This window comes from Callionymus lyra, chromosome 5, assembly GCF_982586985.1.
Source record: "Callionymus lyra chromosome 5, fCalLyr1.hap1.1, whole genome shotgun sequence".
Lineage (NCBI taxonomy): Eukaryota > Metazoa > Chordata > Actinopteri > Syngnathiformes > Callionymidae > Callionymus > Callionymus lyra.
Window position 1 is genome coordinate 29164321 of NC_141822.1, and position 15862 is coordinate 29180182.

The 15862-nt window shown below is 38.3% G+C and overlaps 1 protein-coding gene across 1 annotated transcript; it reads right to left on the minus strand.

Moving 5' to 3' along the window:
- Positions 1-865: 865 nt before the first annotated feature.
- tubgcp3 (tubulin gamma complex component 3) lies at positions 866-14699 on the minus strand. The gene is made up of 23 exons (XM_087791763.1): positions 14540-14699; positions 13418-13525; positions 12160-12227; positions 11978-12055; positions 11663-11871; positions 10899-11071; positions 9247-9359; positions 7821-7946; positions 7658-7726; positions 7439-7571; positions 7197-7363; positions 6497-6607; positions 6310-6418; positions 5249-5438; positions 5035-5170; positions 3990-4058; positions 3778-3913; positions 3620-3708; positions 3271-3402; positions 2197-2337; positions 2018-2134; positions 1863-1957; positions 866-1588 (listed from the first exon to the last, which is right to left on the minus strand). The coding sequence occupies exons 1-23, from the start codon at positions 14613-14615 to the stop codon at positions 1519-1521; spliced, it is 2715 nt and encodes a 904-aa protein (XP_087647889.1). The 5' UTR covers positions 14616-14699; the 3' UTR covers positions 866-1518.
- Positions 14700-15862: the final 1163 nt, after the last annotated feature.

Sequence of the window (15862 nt, forward strand, 5' to 3'; positions counted from 1 at the left end):
CGACACTTCATTTATGAAGTAGTGACGAATTATGGAAGTAAATGTGTGCCAACAGACTATATTATATATATTATTTTCTAATATCGAATTTTACATCAAACATCAACTTTACAATTACATTTAGAAAAAACAGCAAGTTTCAAGCAATGTCCTTTTTTTTGCTCTCCATTTTCATTTTCAGTGCGTGAATAAATTTAGTGTAATATTCAATGTGTTAAAAAACGTGTAAAGTGTAAAAATACTAAAGTGTAAAAAATGTCAAATAAAATTGAATGAAAATAAAGATCTAATTTTATGAAACTCCTTATTGTTTTCATACCGAATTTCCTAAAATTAATTAATTTACTTACATTTTAAAGGGAATTTTACACTGGTATTCTGAATGTACTGGAAAAAGACAATGCAAGAACCTTTCATAGTTTTTCAAATTCTGACGACACATATTTAATTCCATAACAGAAAAAAAATGTATCGACGTAGTTTAAATCGTTAAAGTGGGACATATTAGGAGCACTAGCTCCCTCTAGTGGTCAACGGAGTGCATTTCAGTTATGAAAGCGATTCAACTATCAAACTGGGATTTAAAATATGGTTAATTTTGTATTGGAATAAAATACTTCAGATATAGTTAACCTCATAATCAGATTTACCTTGTCTAATGTTCCAGATATTCAACCTTTGAATAGTTTGTGTTCAAATTAAACGTTTCTATTTTAGCTTTTTTCCTTACCTTCTAAAATAGTAAAGCACTTCGATCATCTATACGCAATAACTTTATTTAAACTTATATTTCCCATCAAACACAATCTTTGTTTTTGCAGGATTTTTGCACAATGTTGTGCAACAAAGTCAGACAACTAAAATAATCGTTAAAAAAAACTTTTTTTAATTTCATTTTTTAATGTTTTACACAGTGACTGTTCTCATATTAGAGCCACGGGAGGCAGACTTAACTCTCTGCACGTCAATAATATCAATCTGAACCTGAATCATGTAACTTTGACAGCTGAAAGTGGAGGTTGTCGTTATAGATTGTTCTTCGATCGTCTCTTGTTAAAAAGCACCTTATTGAAACACGTCAATGAAAACAATCGGATTGTGACTGGAGGGCAGAACAGACACGGAGACGCCTTGACGGCCCACGTTTAACTGAGCAGGACTATTGGCCGGAGGAGACGGTTCACTGTAAATAAGTCCAGGCCTGTTGAGTCGAGAGATAAAATTGTCCTGCAATGATTCACGACAAATAGAAGCGAATATTTCGAATCCCAGAGAGAAGGTGTGGACGTTTTTCTTCTGTGTTGGTAAATAATTGAGGACAATATTTTGGCAACCACTTGTCTCCTCCCTGTTAAGGCATGACCTCCCAGAATCCTCAGTGAGGGATAAAGCGTCTGTTCCTGTCGCCGTCAGTCATGGATGGCGTCACTTCATCGAGCAGCGCGAGTTGGACAGGGAGTGGTTCATGGTGTGCTGGTTGGTTCGCCCGTGACGTCATCGCTATAGTGACCTCCATCACTACAAGATGTTTGAGAGTCGTCGCCCCCTGGTGGCGCCCAGTGATGCTCGCAGCCTCGGCTCTCTCGCCCTGAAGACACAACGTACAGATGCTTGTCAGAAACCAGAGAAATTTGAAATCTCATTGTGCTTTTGTGGAACAATAAACTGTATCTACCTTTAAATAATTTTTTTGTTTATAATTAATTTAAAAGTGAATAATTCTGTGATGGAAAATAGAAATAAAAGAATGAAACATTGTTGATTGCAACTTATTTTGTCTTATGAAATTTAAATGATCAGCCCTTTTGTAAATTTTATTTAGACAAGTTGTATCTTGTGTAGATGAAGTTGTTTAGTCAGACCTGTAGTGTTCGTTGAAGTCCAGTCTGAAGCTGAGGAAGCGCAGGCTCTCGTCTGTACTGGTCATCAAGAGCACCAGGAACTGCTGGACGATACTCTGCAGAAGAGGAAGGGGTTAAAGGCTTGACTCACAACTTGAAGGAGCCAAGACAAGTACCTGGTAGAAGTGTGTGAGGATACGGAGCTGCGAGCGCATCTTTGGTATCGTCTCCTGGAAATCCTGAACCCGCTTGGACTCCTCAGCTTCCTGTTGGCTCGTCACGCTCCACTGACCCTGAAGCAGACACGGAGGGTGAGTGAACTATTTTAGCAGGCGAGTCGAGATACTCCTCGCACCTCCTCTTCTCTCTGCTTCTTCTTCTCCTCAAATTGCAGTCGGAGGGCGAGCTCCTCCAGAGCTGCGCGGTACAAGGAGTCCTGGGCGCTCTGGAACTCGATGATCTGGTCAAATATCGCCCTCAGCTGGTTGAGCAGAGACTGAACACACAAGACATGTTGTAAGTCTGTGTGTAGAGGAATTAAAAACCTCACACATACAACGAATAATAGCTCAGACAAGAATGTTGCAGAATTTAATTCTGGAAATAAGAGGGAAACCCCAAGAACAACCTTCAGGGTCTTCACAGTTTCTGCTGGGATATTATTCGAACATTTTACTTGGATTTTATTTACAACTTCTTTGAATGTTTTATTGATAACCTTGAACTCAGTCACACTGAGTAGTAGTTTGTTGTTTTTGCTGAGAAATGTGTAATTGTTGTTGTTGTTGCAATTTCTATTAAGAATAATTTCTCCTGACCAGGTTGTCATTCTAATATGGGCGTCAACAAAGATCCAAGTGTTTACTCAACATTTATGTTTTCATCATCATAAAACCTATATACAGTATAAGTACAAATATTCTTCTTCCTTTAGTTAAACAATAATATTAATAATAATAATAATAAATGTAATAACGTTTTATCTATCTATCTATCTATCTATCTATCTAACTATCTAACTATGATTCATTTGAGGCCTTGTCACTGATCAGTCTTAACAATAATACATTTTTTCTCTGAGATTAGATAAATCTTTTAGATCCATTATTTTTTCAGGTCCCCTCTGATAGGGGAAGGAGCGATGTATCCAACATTAGCAATCAGTTTCTAAGCTTATTCTAAACACTAGCATCTTTACAAGTCATCAGTTTGCACATGAATCTGTATCGAGTCAAATCTAACCACTCTTAGGCCACATACAATGACTTGGAAGGCCAAGTCCCTGGGCCTTGAGTTTGACACATGTGAGCTAGATGATGAAGGGGAGAAGAAAGTCTGGGCCTCCCTGCTGAAGCGGCTGCCCCCTCGACCCCGGACTAATCGCCTACGATCAATACTGCTGGTTATTAAATGAACCAATCCAAGTTACCCTGCTGTTGTTGTCCAGCAGACATCTGGAGATGATACTGTCCAGGAAGACGTCATGAGCAGCGATGATGTGGTCCAGGTCTCGGGCCTGCTGGACTTTGTTCCACAGCTCATCCCAGCAGCACTCCAGAACCTGGGTTTTAACACGACAAAGAACCGAGGTCAGTGACACAAGGGAGTGAAAACTGGAGTTCCATGAGCTAGACCACGCAAGTTTCGCCCCTAAACATGCTTTAAAGGTGGATTTGAACCCACAACCCTGCAGCAGAAAGCATCTCCACTAGGGCATTAACTTCAAGACAATTGACACGTTTTCCTAACTGTGACTGCTCTTGCTTCAACCTGCTCACCTCGAAGGTGATGTAGTACTGCATCTGGTGGATGAAGTGGACCATCTCGGACGCCAGGATGTGACACTGGTGCAGGACGCCGGACAGCTCTGCGGGACAGAGGAGACGAACAGGAAGTTACATTTCAACTTTCACTGATCACATGATCCAGCTCAAACCTGGCATTGTCTTCAGTAGCTTGGCGTTACACATCTGGCCTTTCCAGATGTCAGTGAGCGTGTACTCCATCCTCTTGGCCCGCCACAGGAAGTTAAACACCCGCAGGTAGTGACCCATGCACTCCCTGGTAAACACCTGACACACACACACACACACCGTTATCAACACCTGACACATCATTGAAGCAGTGTTCTCTCGTGTCCTCCGTTACCGTGGCGATGGGTCCTTCCACGTGGTAGTCCAGACTGAAAACATCCCAGCCAGTGTCACCTGGAGACACCTAACGACCAGCAAGTAGTGAACATGTTATTTTTAATAATAAAATAGTTAACATTTTTGTTTATTGAGGTTAAACTTGCATCAGCAAATTCTAAAAGAAGAATAAAATGCAAAAAAGAACATATTTGACGACATAGAAACATATCAGCATGTCTTATGTGAAAGCCCAACTCTCCTGACTCACTCACATGTTTCAAATGTTAAAGTCTTCCTCTCCAAGATCCAGTAAGTCCCTCATCATAACCATGTTTTGAAGTTATTACTTTATAAAGTCCCCCCCTCATCTGAAACATCGACAAACGAGAGGTTATGAGAGCGAAGTCCATTATGATGTAATAATGGGCTTTACTCCTCCTCCAGCCAGCTGTAATCACGCCCCACTACTTTCTTTATACACGTCTCTTGGAGGTGAAGACTTCCTGGATTGATGACGCGTGGTGACAAACATTGTTGCTTGACCAATCACAGCGTGGTTATGGTAAACACGATTTTAGCGGTTTTAAGGGGGGCGGGGCTTAGCACATTTTGTAATGTAAATATTTAGAAGGATTTTGTACATACAGACACATACTGATGATACAATAGAGGTCCAACATCCATTTAAGACACACTTAAATCAACACACTTATAATACACACACTTGTACGAAACAAAAACAAAAAAAATGAAGTTAAATGATCTCTTCCATACACAGTCACTGAAATGTTGTGAAAATGTTAGAAAAAGAAAAAGTAGAAATTGTATGAACACCACATGGTCAGTAATGAAGTTAAAAACTGTTGGAGTTGACTGTAGGACACGTATTCAGCACCTCAACTAAGTTATAATGGTCAGCATTAAAAATGAAAAGATGCAGCCTGTAGTACTTAGTACTTATATCCTCAAACAAAGCTATTGCTGCAGTGAAATCTCCTCACGTATCTTCAGGTATTTCAGTTCAACGTCGGATCACAAATACACTTGTGAAGATAAACTACCTCGAGCAGACGGACGTCCAGCCTCTTCAGGATCTCAGCGTTGTCATACTGAGCGTTGGTGGCTCTCACCGCCGTCTCCAAGATGCCCGTCAGGTTGTGCTGGTACAGCGTGGTCGCAGGTCTCGCCAGCTCTGGTCTGAGATGAAGAAAATCAAACACACGTTAAGCTTTGACACACACACACATAGACTCACACACATGAAACGATGCTGACTTGAGCAGGTCCATGAGATGTCGGATGAAGTCGCCCTGGCCCAGCAGCAAGTATCTCCTCATGGCCTGAAGGTGCTCCAGCAGCAGGTAGTTGTGGTTCAGAACATCCAGGAGATACTTGCTGGTGTCGAAGTAGGCCGCGTCGATCTTCTCCTGGAAGGCTCCTTCCAAGTCCAGCAGCAGCTCAGCGGCTGCAGGATTTTGAGAACATTTCTAAATGACCTTCACGCTCTTGATATTCTGGACATAACAAGAAAGATGAACTTCAACAGCTGCTGATTCTTCTGTAACTCCTCGATGACATTTAAATAAACTGAGGGTCAGGAGCCACAGACTCAAGGGCCAGCGCTGAGATCTAACACATTCTGACGGCCGAGGCCAGATCGATAGAACAGAGATACTTCTGTCCTCTTCACCAGCAGTAACATCAAGGCCGGGAAGCGGGAAGAGAATTGAAGTCGATAGAAAAGCATCAATACAATAATGAAGGAATAAAAAAAAAAAAAACGTCTGGTCAATACAAATTAAAAAGAAGGAAATGCAATCAAATGTATCAACAAAAAAAATACACTTTCAGCAATATTAGGTTAATAAAGACGAAACTTTGGAAAAGTTTTACTCTTTATGGAAGTCTCTGTGTAATTGTTAACTAGGTCTGGTTATCATTTACCAAACGGATTTAAAGAGTCATGTTTTACACATCTATACTTTCTGTGAATTACTTTTTCAGTCAGAAGCTAATGTGAGATCTCTTGCTTTATTTATTGATATTGTCAAATTCTAATAAAATCGGTTCATAATCAATTAGTCCAATAAGCCCTATTTTTATCTTCCTCTACATCAGTTAATTATCTTTAACAATGGCAACTTTATAGGTCACTATATCAACGTGAACATTCATCCACTTGGATTTTGAGCCAACCATCAGGGGGGGGCACATGAAATGACTAGACGGGTCAGATCTTTACTATACACCCTGCTCATATTTTCCTCTTTTCTATGCATTTTCTATAATGTTAATAAAATTCTTGAAACCGAGTCAAAAAAGGATCAGTTGATCACCATCTTTAGGCGTGTCTGCAGACTTGGACACAGGCGTGATCTTTCCCGGCGGCGTTCGGTCGTGACAAACTTGATGCAGGAAGTTGATGGATTTACCAATCAACAGAACCTTTAAAGATAAAAGAGTTATCAAGGAACTGCAGGTCAAATGAAGGTCATAGATCAAACGTCACAATCATGTTTATACCTTGCGAGCCTGGTCCATCGTGATGAACGACGGGATCATGGACTTCCTGAGAGAGTATTTGTCGTGCCAGAGACGATCTGCCTTAACATTAGGATCTGATGCTACAAAGAACTACACACACATAAAACGCACAAAGTTAAATTGCAGACTTTGACATGTTTGTGTTATATGTTCACAGCAGCAGTCTGGTTCTGCTCAGGCTTCTGCCTGTTAAAAGGAAGTTATTCCTCTCCACTGTCGTCGCTCTATGATTCGCCCTGACCCGTTATTAATCTGTAAAGTGTCTTGAGATAAACCTGTTATGATTCGACACTTGAATTGACATGAAAACCTCACACAGAAGCAAACAAGCTGCGGTCAAAAGAAAGTGCCTCACATATCCGTCTCTGAAGGTTAAACGTTCCTTCTAAAGTGTTTCATGATTGGCTGCTTCGCTTCTCCGTAACTCAGTCTCTAAAGTGCTTAACACTGATGAACACCGTTGGCCTGGGAGGCGCAGGAGGTTGCCGAGGATGTGAATTATCAGCGTCTGGACTAAAGTCCTCTCATCAGCACTTCTCGTCCTCCTTGTCTACCAATCAAGATTTTAACGACCTCGACCTACTTTTAAATGATCATCACAGCCTCTAATCGTTCTTTTTTAAACACTTTGAAAGTTCTTTCGACTGCTCGGAGGAAAGATCCTTCAAAAAACTCAAACCTCATGATATGTGTCCTCCAGCTCTCCGTCGTAGATCCAGCGGTACAGGAAGTTGAGGATGGGATGAGACACCAGGCTGAGGATGTGTTGGACCAGAGCTCTCATCTGTGGGTCCCCCGTTTTACCGTAGGCGTGGACGGCCGAGGCCAGCTCGCCGCCCTTCTGGCCTGAGACCACACACACACACACACACACAAGTAAAGGTTGAGCACGATTAACACTATTAAAGTGTCTGGACTCACCTTGGCAGAAGTCAACGAGGGCAGCCAGAGTCTTTAGTCTGACTTTGGGATCGTAAATCCAAACCAGAAGCCTCTTCAGGGTCAAACTGCTCTCTAGACAGACGTTCACGCCCTGGTCATCCTCAACCTGGATCTGTAACACAACACCAGGAGACTTAATGTGTGCATTTAAACTCCTTTAATTCAAGATATCAACATCAAAGTGATGCATCTTCGTACCTGGGAGTGAAGGACTGAGAGGAGTCTGTAGTATTCCTTTAACTCCTGATGCAGCGACGCACAGAAGCTCTAACCGCCCGAGACATTTCAAAGAAAGACAGAACGACCACATGAGGAGACGTGATGGGATTGATTGTGTTCCTAATTTATTAACACAACACACCTGTCCAACCAGACCGAAGGCTCGGTCCAGGCTTCTCACGTCTGTGTACTTCCTGACCTTGTTGTGGAGCCAACCAAGTTCCGCCAGCCTGCTACTGGTGTCCCTCAGGGACTTGCACAGAACCACCTGGTGAAGAGACGCAAACATTCAAGTGACACGACAATGGCTTCACTAGGGTTGATATATGGAAGTAAATTAGTTTCATACAAATGATCAAATTCAATCATTCATAAAGGAAAATTCAATTCTCATGAAAAAACATTTAAATAAAATGATGAAGTTTGAACATTTGAAATGTTAAATTCAACAATTCAATATTCTGAAAGGTTGAATGATTTATTGAATAATTAATAAGTGAATTATTGTACATTGAATTTTTTTTTAAATGTATTAAAAAAAAATCATAATGAACGTATTTGTTTTTACGCATGAAGTTTGATGATCAAATTCCAATCATTTACATTTTATAAATTCAACATTTTTTATTCATTGCCTTTTGAATGTAATATAAACACATTATCACTTATATAAATTTGTTCCACATTTTAAAAGGCTAAGAGCAAAAAATATTGAATTTAAAAAATATATTTTTGTTAAAAAAAAGTTTATACTTGGATAATATTCGATATTTGATTAAGAATAAAACTCAACCTTTCAATATTCAAAGTTTTGATTTCAATTATAGAAAAAAAAAGAAAATTCAAAGTTTTAACATTTAAAATGTTAAATTTTACCATTTAATATTCTGATGACTCTGATTTACTTTCATACTGATAATTTATTAACTTGAATATTTTAATTCCTAAAAACCTTTTTCCTGTTATTATAGTATATAATGTGAAGGTGTAGGGAGAAGCACTTCTTTGTCGTTAAACGATTTGTCACCTACTGTATGCATGTGAGGGAGTTAAGCATATGTTCAGAATGTTTAGATGACTACACCAGAAAAATATTCTTTTCAACCCCAGACTTAAGACAACCATTTCCTGGTTATACACAAACAGTTGAGGACATGAAAAAAAAGGGACTAAAATATCTCGCATGAGTTTATGTCTCTCGGGCAAGTGGATTGACCGTTGAACTATGTTTAGCAGGCTGAGAGAAGACCAAAGAGGAAGACGAGGGACATAAAAGAAATTGACGAGCAAAGATAGAAAGAGGTCGATGAGGCTTGGAGCCAAAAAGCTTGGTATTGATCTGTTGAATCTTTCCGATCAACAACAACCATGCTGCTATTAAATCTGCAACCCTGAAGCAGGAGGAGGATTTCGATCCAGCCTGAAGCAACTCTGACTTTTGATCTGGATAAAAAATGAATAAAAGATGGAGCAGAGAAGATACTGGAGCATGTGCACATTTCTGAGTATGATTGACGGATCCGTTGAAAACATTATCAGTGAATGAGACACAGAGATAAAACAATGACCTTGTTGTCCACTTTGTAGCAGTTCTCCTGTGCACTCATTTTGATGAACTTTCCGTCGATCCCCTGGAAGACGAAGAGAATGTCCCGCACGAGTGCCGCCTCGCTCACCTCCCCTGCATCGCCACAGGACACAGACAAATACACAGATTTGGATTCAGAGTTGTCAACAGAAAACTAGCCAGTAGCAGTGAAACAGGATGTCATATGAACACCAGTGTCATCTTATACAATTATATAGTTAAATTTAAAAACAACAATTGAATCAACCAAAATAAAAAAGACCACAAAAATGACAGGGAATTTTTTATTTAAAGGCTTACTTTAAAAGAAAATAAGCATGACTTTTTGGTCAACTGAAAACTGTTCCTCGCCTACTATTGTAGTTATTTAAATAACATCTTGCACAAAATACACGCTTTCAGCCATGAAAAATAACTTTAGTTGTAAAGCAATTCTCAATGAATTTACACTTCCCCATGTTGCCCCGAGCAAACTTCTCTATCGGAAGTTGCTACATGTGTTTAACGGCTGCGCAATGGCTGCGCAACGGCTGCGCAGAACTGTTAGTTCTGCTATTGTGATTGTGCGTCAATTTGAAAATAATTTATAAAAGAAAAATGTTACCAGATAGTCTTACATTTTTGGGTCTTAATATTTGGGTTAATTAATTTAAAAAGATCTCTGAATTATATGTGATGGATTCCCCGGCTAACAAGAGATGTGATCGCTAAAGTCTTGACTAAAGTTATTGAGATATAAGGAGCAGAACAGCTGAAAGATACAACAGTTGTACTGCAATCTAGACGCAACTTTAATATAGCTGCTTTCTTTTTCATGAAAATCAAATAAAAGTTGAGGATAACAACTAGTTTTGCTTTTTTAACAAAGACTAAGACGATATATTTTTGTGAATTAACTTTTAATGCATAGAGTTGACAAATTAAAATGTGTTTAAAAAATAAAAAGTGTGCTTAAATATAACTTTTTTTATGGAATGACCACAGCGGTGCATTGAATAACGTAGGACAGGCTATGGTGCATTCAATACAGTTTGTCAAATTAAATTCACAGAAAAAAAATGAAACCAACCTGAAGAAACAAATTTAGAAATTAAATCAAATATAGTGAGTTTTTCCAAAATTATAAAGACTAAGAAATGACTCAAGTCGAGACTTTTCAGGCTGTTTAACAAAGATTCTGCCGACTCACGATGGCTGTGGTCAGGGTCGGAATCCAATTGACTAAAAGAAAATGTTGGTTTCATCCCCACTTCTGGGTAAGAAAACTCTACTAACTGGATGAAATGGAATTTAATTAGTAAAACGAGATTAAAATACAGATTGCAGATTAACTGAAATTAAATAAAGAGGACATGTTTTTGTTGACTAAAACTATCAACGATGAAATGGGGATGCAATGACAAAAAAAATATGGCTGCCAGAACAACACCTACTACTTCACAAACAAATATTTAGAAAGACTTTTTCACCTACCTAAGAAGTTAAATAGTTTAGAAATCAAAAAAAAAAATCCATTCTGACCCCATTTACTACCAAAAAGCTTAAAAGAATAAATACAACCAAAGCTGTCTAAAGTCTTATTATGGTTCACTGAACATATTTAATAGTGAATTAAGCAGAAGACGAACTCACCAACTGCATCACCATCCCGTCGAGGTCGCAGTGCTCGGGTACTGGGCGCTACAGGTCCGAGTGTTGGACGAGTGGTAAGAGGTACCGGACCAGTGGACGGCGAAGAGTTTACTGGAAGAGCCCAGGCGAGCCGAGAACCCATGGTTTGGGTAGCAGCCGACTGAAGTGGCTGCCTGTAACACAACAAACAATAAACACATAAAAAAGGTTAAAGGTTTACTCAATGAATGAATGAGTCAAGGGTGGAGGCATACAATCAAAAGTATTGCTTCATTTAAATAAGTCAAACATACTTTCTATATTCCAGAAATAACAAAATTGTCATTTAAACTCTCACGTGTTCAAGTGGCGAAGCAGGTATGATTTTAAAGGTCAGATTGGTCATTTAGAGCCTGGAAAGGTGACTCCTGGCAGCCCGGTTGTGGGAAGGCTACATCATTACGACAGCTGAAAGGAATTAAATGCGTCTTGGATGCCCTCGTGAAATTGATTCACAACGACGCCGGCTGATGAAAGTCGCTGGTCGACTTTAATTGATGCCCATGTGGGTTTCATTTGAACAGAATGAGTTGAATGAAGTTGATCTTAGGTCAGATATTTTTAATCATGCACATGGTTGGAAGTGAGGATAATAAATATTTGAGAGCGATCCCATTTGTAACACACAGATAGAAGTCGATGAAAGTTAAATTGACTACAGTTAAGATCTTCTGCCCACTATGATCTATTAATGTGTAAATATCAGGGGATCGAATGTTACTCACCCTGCAAGAAGGGACTGTGGAGTTGGTGTGGGGCCATTCAATGAGTAAACCCCCAGACTTGAGATCCCACTCGTTCCCATGCTGGCAGTGAGACCCGCAGTCCTATCAGCGTAGCCCAGTGCAAGACTCTGGGGACGAGTGCAGAAGAACGGCGTTGAGTGGGCGTCCCTGGGCAGCGCCTGAGCAAACAGCGCTCCATAGTTGCCGACCTACAAAAAAAATGGGAAAAATAAACATTGGTCATGAATATTATCTTTGGATTTCTAGGTAGAAATTATTGTATTTTTTTTATCAAACTCAGTGTGGGTGTCATACCCTGCCTGAAGGTTTGCGGGGGTCTTCGGACAAGCTCAGCAGCAAGTATAGGACGGACCAGCGATGCTTCAGTACGCCCTGTGGGGAAAAAACAAACAAATCAGGAAATGACTCAAATCTATAGGTGTTATGGCAACTGTTCAATTTCTGCTTCAACTTCCTGGAAGTTCATAGGTTCCAACCTGTGTCTGAAGTTTTCGATGAAGTTCTGAGAAAAGAGCGGCGTCCGCTTCTCTGCGCTGCTTCAATACTGGAAAAAAAAGGAGTTGAAAATGATGCCAAAAATATATATATATATACAATTAGAAAACTGTATCTTATTATCATTAAGTTTAACTGCTGTGTCTCCCAATGACAGTGACCTGTTGTGTTACATAAAAGTCCATCACCCTATAAACAGTTAAGCACACAAACACACACAATTAAATAAATGTGTGCACACTAAGTGCTTGTTGGTTTCTGCAGCTGAGATCGATTTGACCAGTAATGGTTCCCTTCCTAGGTATTCATGGTTCAATCCGTGCAATGGAGTGAACGTGGGGCGAGGAAGTGCATCAGGGTGACGGGGAAGTCCTCACTAGGTCCAAGTTCACACTCTTTTGTTCCTTGCACACAGTTCCGGACCAGAGGAGAGAAATCCTTCCCGGTTGTTGCTCCTAAGCTTTGGAACGATCTTCCTCTCCCTCTGTGTTTGATGATCTACTGACTCCTGACATCCTAAGACACTTTTATTCGTGCAGGCTTTTCCTTGATTTTCTGAGACTCCTTTGTTTGTCTCTGTGTTGTCTTGACCTTTTTCTATAGATTATTGTATTGATTGTTTAAGCGCTTTGTGACCCTGGTCTGGAAAAGCGCTATACAAATATAAATTACTTACTTACTTAAGTAAAGCTTCAACATAATCGTTCAAATCAAATTCATGGGTTATTATTAGTTGACTAAGTAAAATAAGTCTAGCTGGATTTGATAAATTGAATCTTATTAGATATAAAGCCTAGAGTTATAAACAATTAACAAGAAAAAAAGCACAAGAAAAACTATCTGTGGAACAAAATCCCATTATAAAAACAAATTGAAATAGGAAACAAATAAAAATACATAATAATCAAGATAACAATGTAGTATAGAAAAAAAAAAGCAAGTAAGCAAGTAAGTAAGTTATTATTATCTGTAAAGCGCTTTTCCCAGACCAGGGTCACAAAGTGCTTAAACAATGAAAAAGAATAAAAGAAAGTAAGTTGGTGCCAATTTGATTCACCAGGAAGCTAAAATGTATTCCATTAAATATGTATCACAAGTCATGAATTTTAAATGAAGGTAAAATCCATCCAAATTTCCACAAGTCACACTTTTTTTTTTTTAAACACAAGGTGGTTTTATAGATGACACCTCAAATCAAGAAGGAAACATCTGTGGATCGTAGAACACTTAGTGACGTACATTCTTTCATGATCTTCTCAGACACCAGGAACTCATCCCGCTCAATAGTGGGAGCGTAGTTACTGCCAATGACCCGCACTGCATACTGGAACTGGTGGGCAACTTCAGCTGGAAAAAAAAGATTTGAGGTTTGTTTTTGGCAAATCCATTATCACAATAATGCTGTTCATTTGATTAAAACACAATATATCAAACCAAAGCTCTAAGTTGACAACAAGATACAATATGAACAAGACTTGTTGAACAAGTTATGTTTTACACGTGAAGTTAGAATGAGAAGAAAAAACATGAAATAATAAGCATTTTTTATGGAGTAACCAAAAACTACTTATCATTCAACGAGAACTTTTACCTCACATTGGCCATCAAACATCTCTACTGTTGCGTGTATAATATATAGTTAATGTACAAGGCTAGTGTGTAGCTATGAATAAAAGTGAAAATTGGCGCTAACATTGAAAGTATATTCAGAAGTTGTTTGACATGTATAATGTGAGGAGTTAAATTTGAATGGGAAATTTATATCGAAGTATATTCATTGATGCTAACATGTATCTGCACTGTATAGAAGGGCCTGACGCTAGCAAGTAAAAAACATTAGCCATCAACAGTTAATAACGAATAATCGTCTCACAGTGTGTGGCTGGACATGGATATGTTAGTATTATGGGTGTAAAGGTTCACTGAAGTTTGGGGAAACAAACGCAGCATCATCGCAGCTAAACAGTCTACTAGCTGACAGCTAAGTGATGCAAACACGCAAAACACATCCAGCTTTTTTAAAACCTAAAATTGTGATCCTGAAAAATACATGTTTTAATATCAGAAAATGTTGTTGTTGTTTTTGTTTACCGTGTAAACAATACAAAAACGGTATCGCGAGTTTATGCCATCACGTCAACTAAATTATAACTTGCAACTGGTTATCTAAAGGTTAATATGAGTACAACTGCCACAATTATTTAGCCGATTAGTTCTATACATTAACTAGATTTGACTGGTGTGGTTCACCTGAAGTTAAATGATGAGAATAGAGGGATGCGAGTAGAAACAATAAAGAAACGCTCATTTTCTAAGTGGAGTTTGGTACAGCTCAGCATCAGCCGACGGTTCATGTGGTACCTTCGCTCTTCCCGGTGATCCTGCAGCACAGACTCTGTAATAAGACGTTTGGAGATTTCTGGTCCAGGGTCGCCATCGTGTTTATTAGTTGTTGGTAAATACGGCAGAACGCTCAACATTATATGAATTACATCCAGTGCACCCACACAAGCAACGCCATTTTGACAAGTGCAGTAAAGACAGCGCGAGGAAGCGGGGAAGTGAATACAAGCGGCGCTTCAAATTAAGAGCACGTTTCAGTTTTAGAAGTAAACACTTTCAGTAAAACCAGCATGTTGTTGCAAATTATAAAAAATCAGATACAAAGGAAATAAATACGGGCCTGACTTCAAATATTTATGCGAAAATAGTTTTCGTTAGTTGATCTAAGAAGCATTAATTAGACGCGACAAAACATTATTATGAAAAAAACATTAGGAAATTGTTAATATTGTACAGATTTGACATTACGTTTCAACAGTGCGCGCCGAAAACGTATACAGGAAAAGGAGGCTGCGCATACGCATTCGACACATTTTCTTATTAGTTTAAATGTATACATATATTCCATACACGTTTCTTCTATATAATATATAGTCCATGTTTCAGTTCAGTTATGAGTTGCCCTTCAACAGTAATAATAATAATAATATAATAATAATAATAATAATTATTATTTTTTTTAATCAGAAAATGTATTTTACACAACAGTTCAGTCCTAGGAATGTATACATTTAATAAACATTAAACTAAAGTCATGAAAAAGTATTTCTATTTTACAGTATTGTTAAATCAACAATTCACATTGTATCCATTTTAAGATGCTGCATAAATTAAATGGAAGTATATATTGATTAAAAATACTTTATACAAATTATACGATCTTGTTTAGTTCAACCTTCATGTTAAACTTAAAATGCACATCATTCTTTGATTTATTAGTTATAATAGTTTACGTGTTTATTCTAGTTTATTGTATTAAATTAATTATATGTAATATTTTTTTCTAAAACACCATAAAAATAATCCAGCGGTTTTTGTTTTTTTTACAAGACGTTAAATAAAAGTTTTCAGATCCTGACACTATTTTGGACAATTAAAATGTATGTATCTGAAATTAACCTTAAACTTTTTTTTGTTTTAGTTCAACAAGATGCAACAACACAAGTTAATGAAAGCTAGATCATGTATGTACAATGTGTTGAAGCATAACATTTTGGCCCAATAATGGAAATTTGTCTGTTTATATTTAATAATGTCGAAACTTGTCAAAAGTGTATCACCCATTGTTCTTTATAGATGGATCCTGAATACAAACGTGAAACGTTTGCTTAACTTTAAATA

Bases quoted from the DNA above. Each gene is read 5' to 3' on its own strand.
- tubgcp3 (XM_087791763.1), bottom strand. From the start codon at position 14,615: ATGGCGACCCTGGACCAGAAATCTCCAAACGTCTTATTACAGAGTCTG. The intron at 13,526-14,539 runs GTACCACATGAA...TTTTTTTTCCAG, and splicing joins GATCACCGGGAAGAGCGAAG to CTGAAGTTGCCCACCAGTTC. The intron at 7,364-7,438 runs GTGAGTCCAGAC...GTGTGGTCTCAG, and splicing joins CCTCGTTGACTTCTGCCAAG to GCCAGAAGGGCGGCGAGCTG.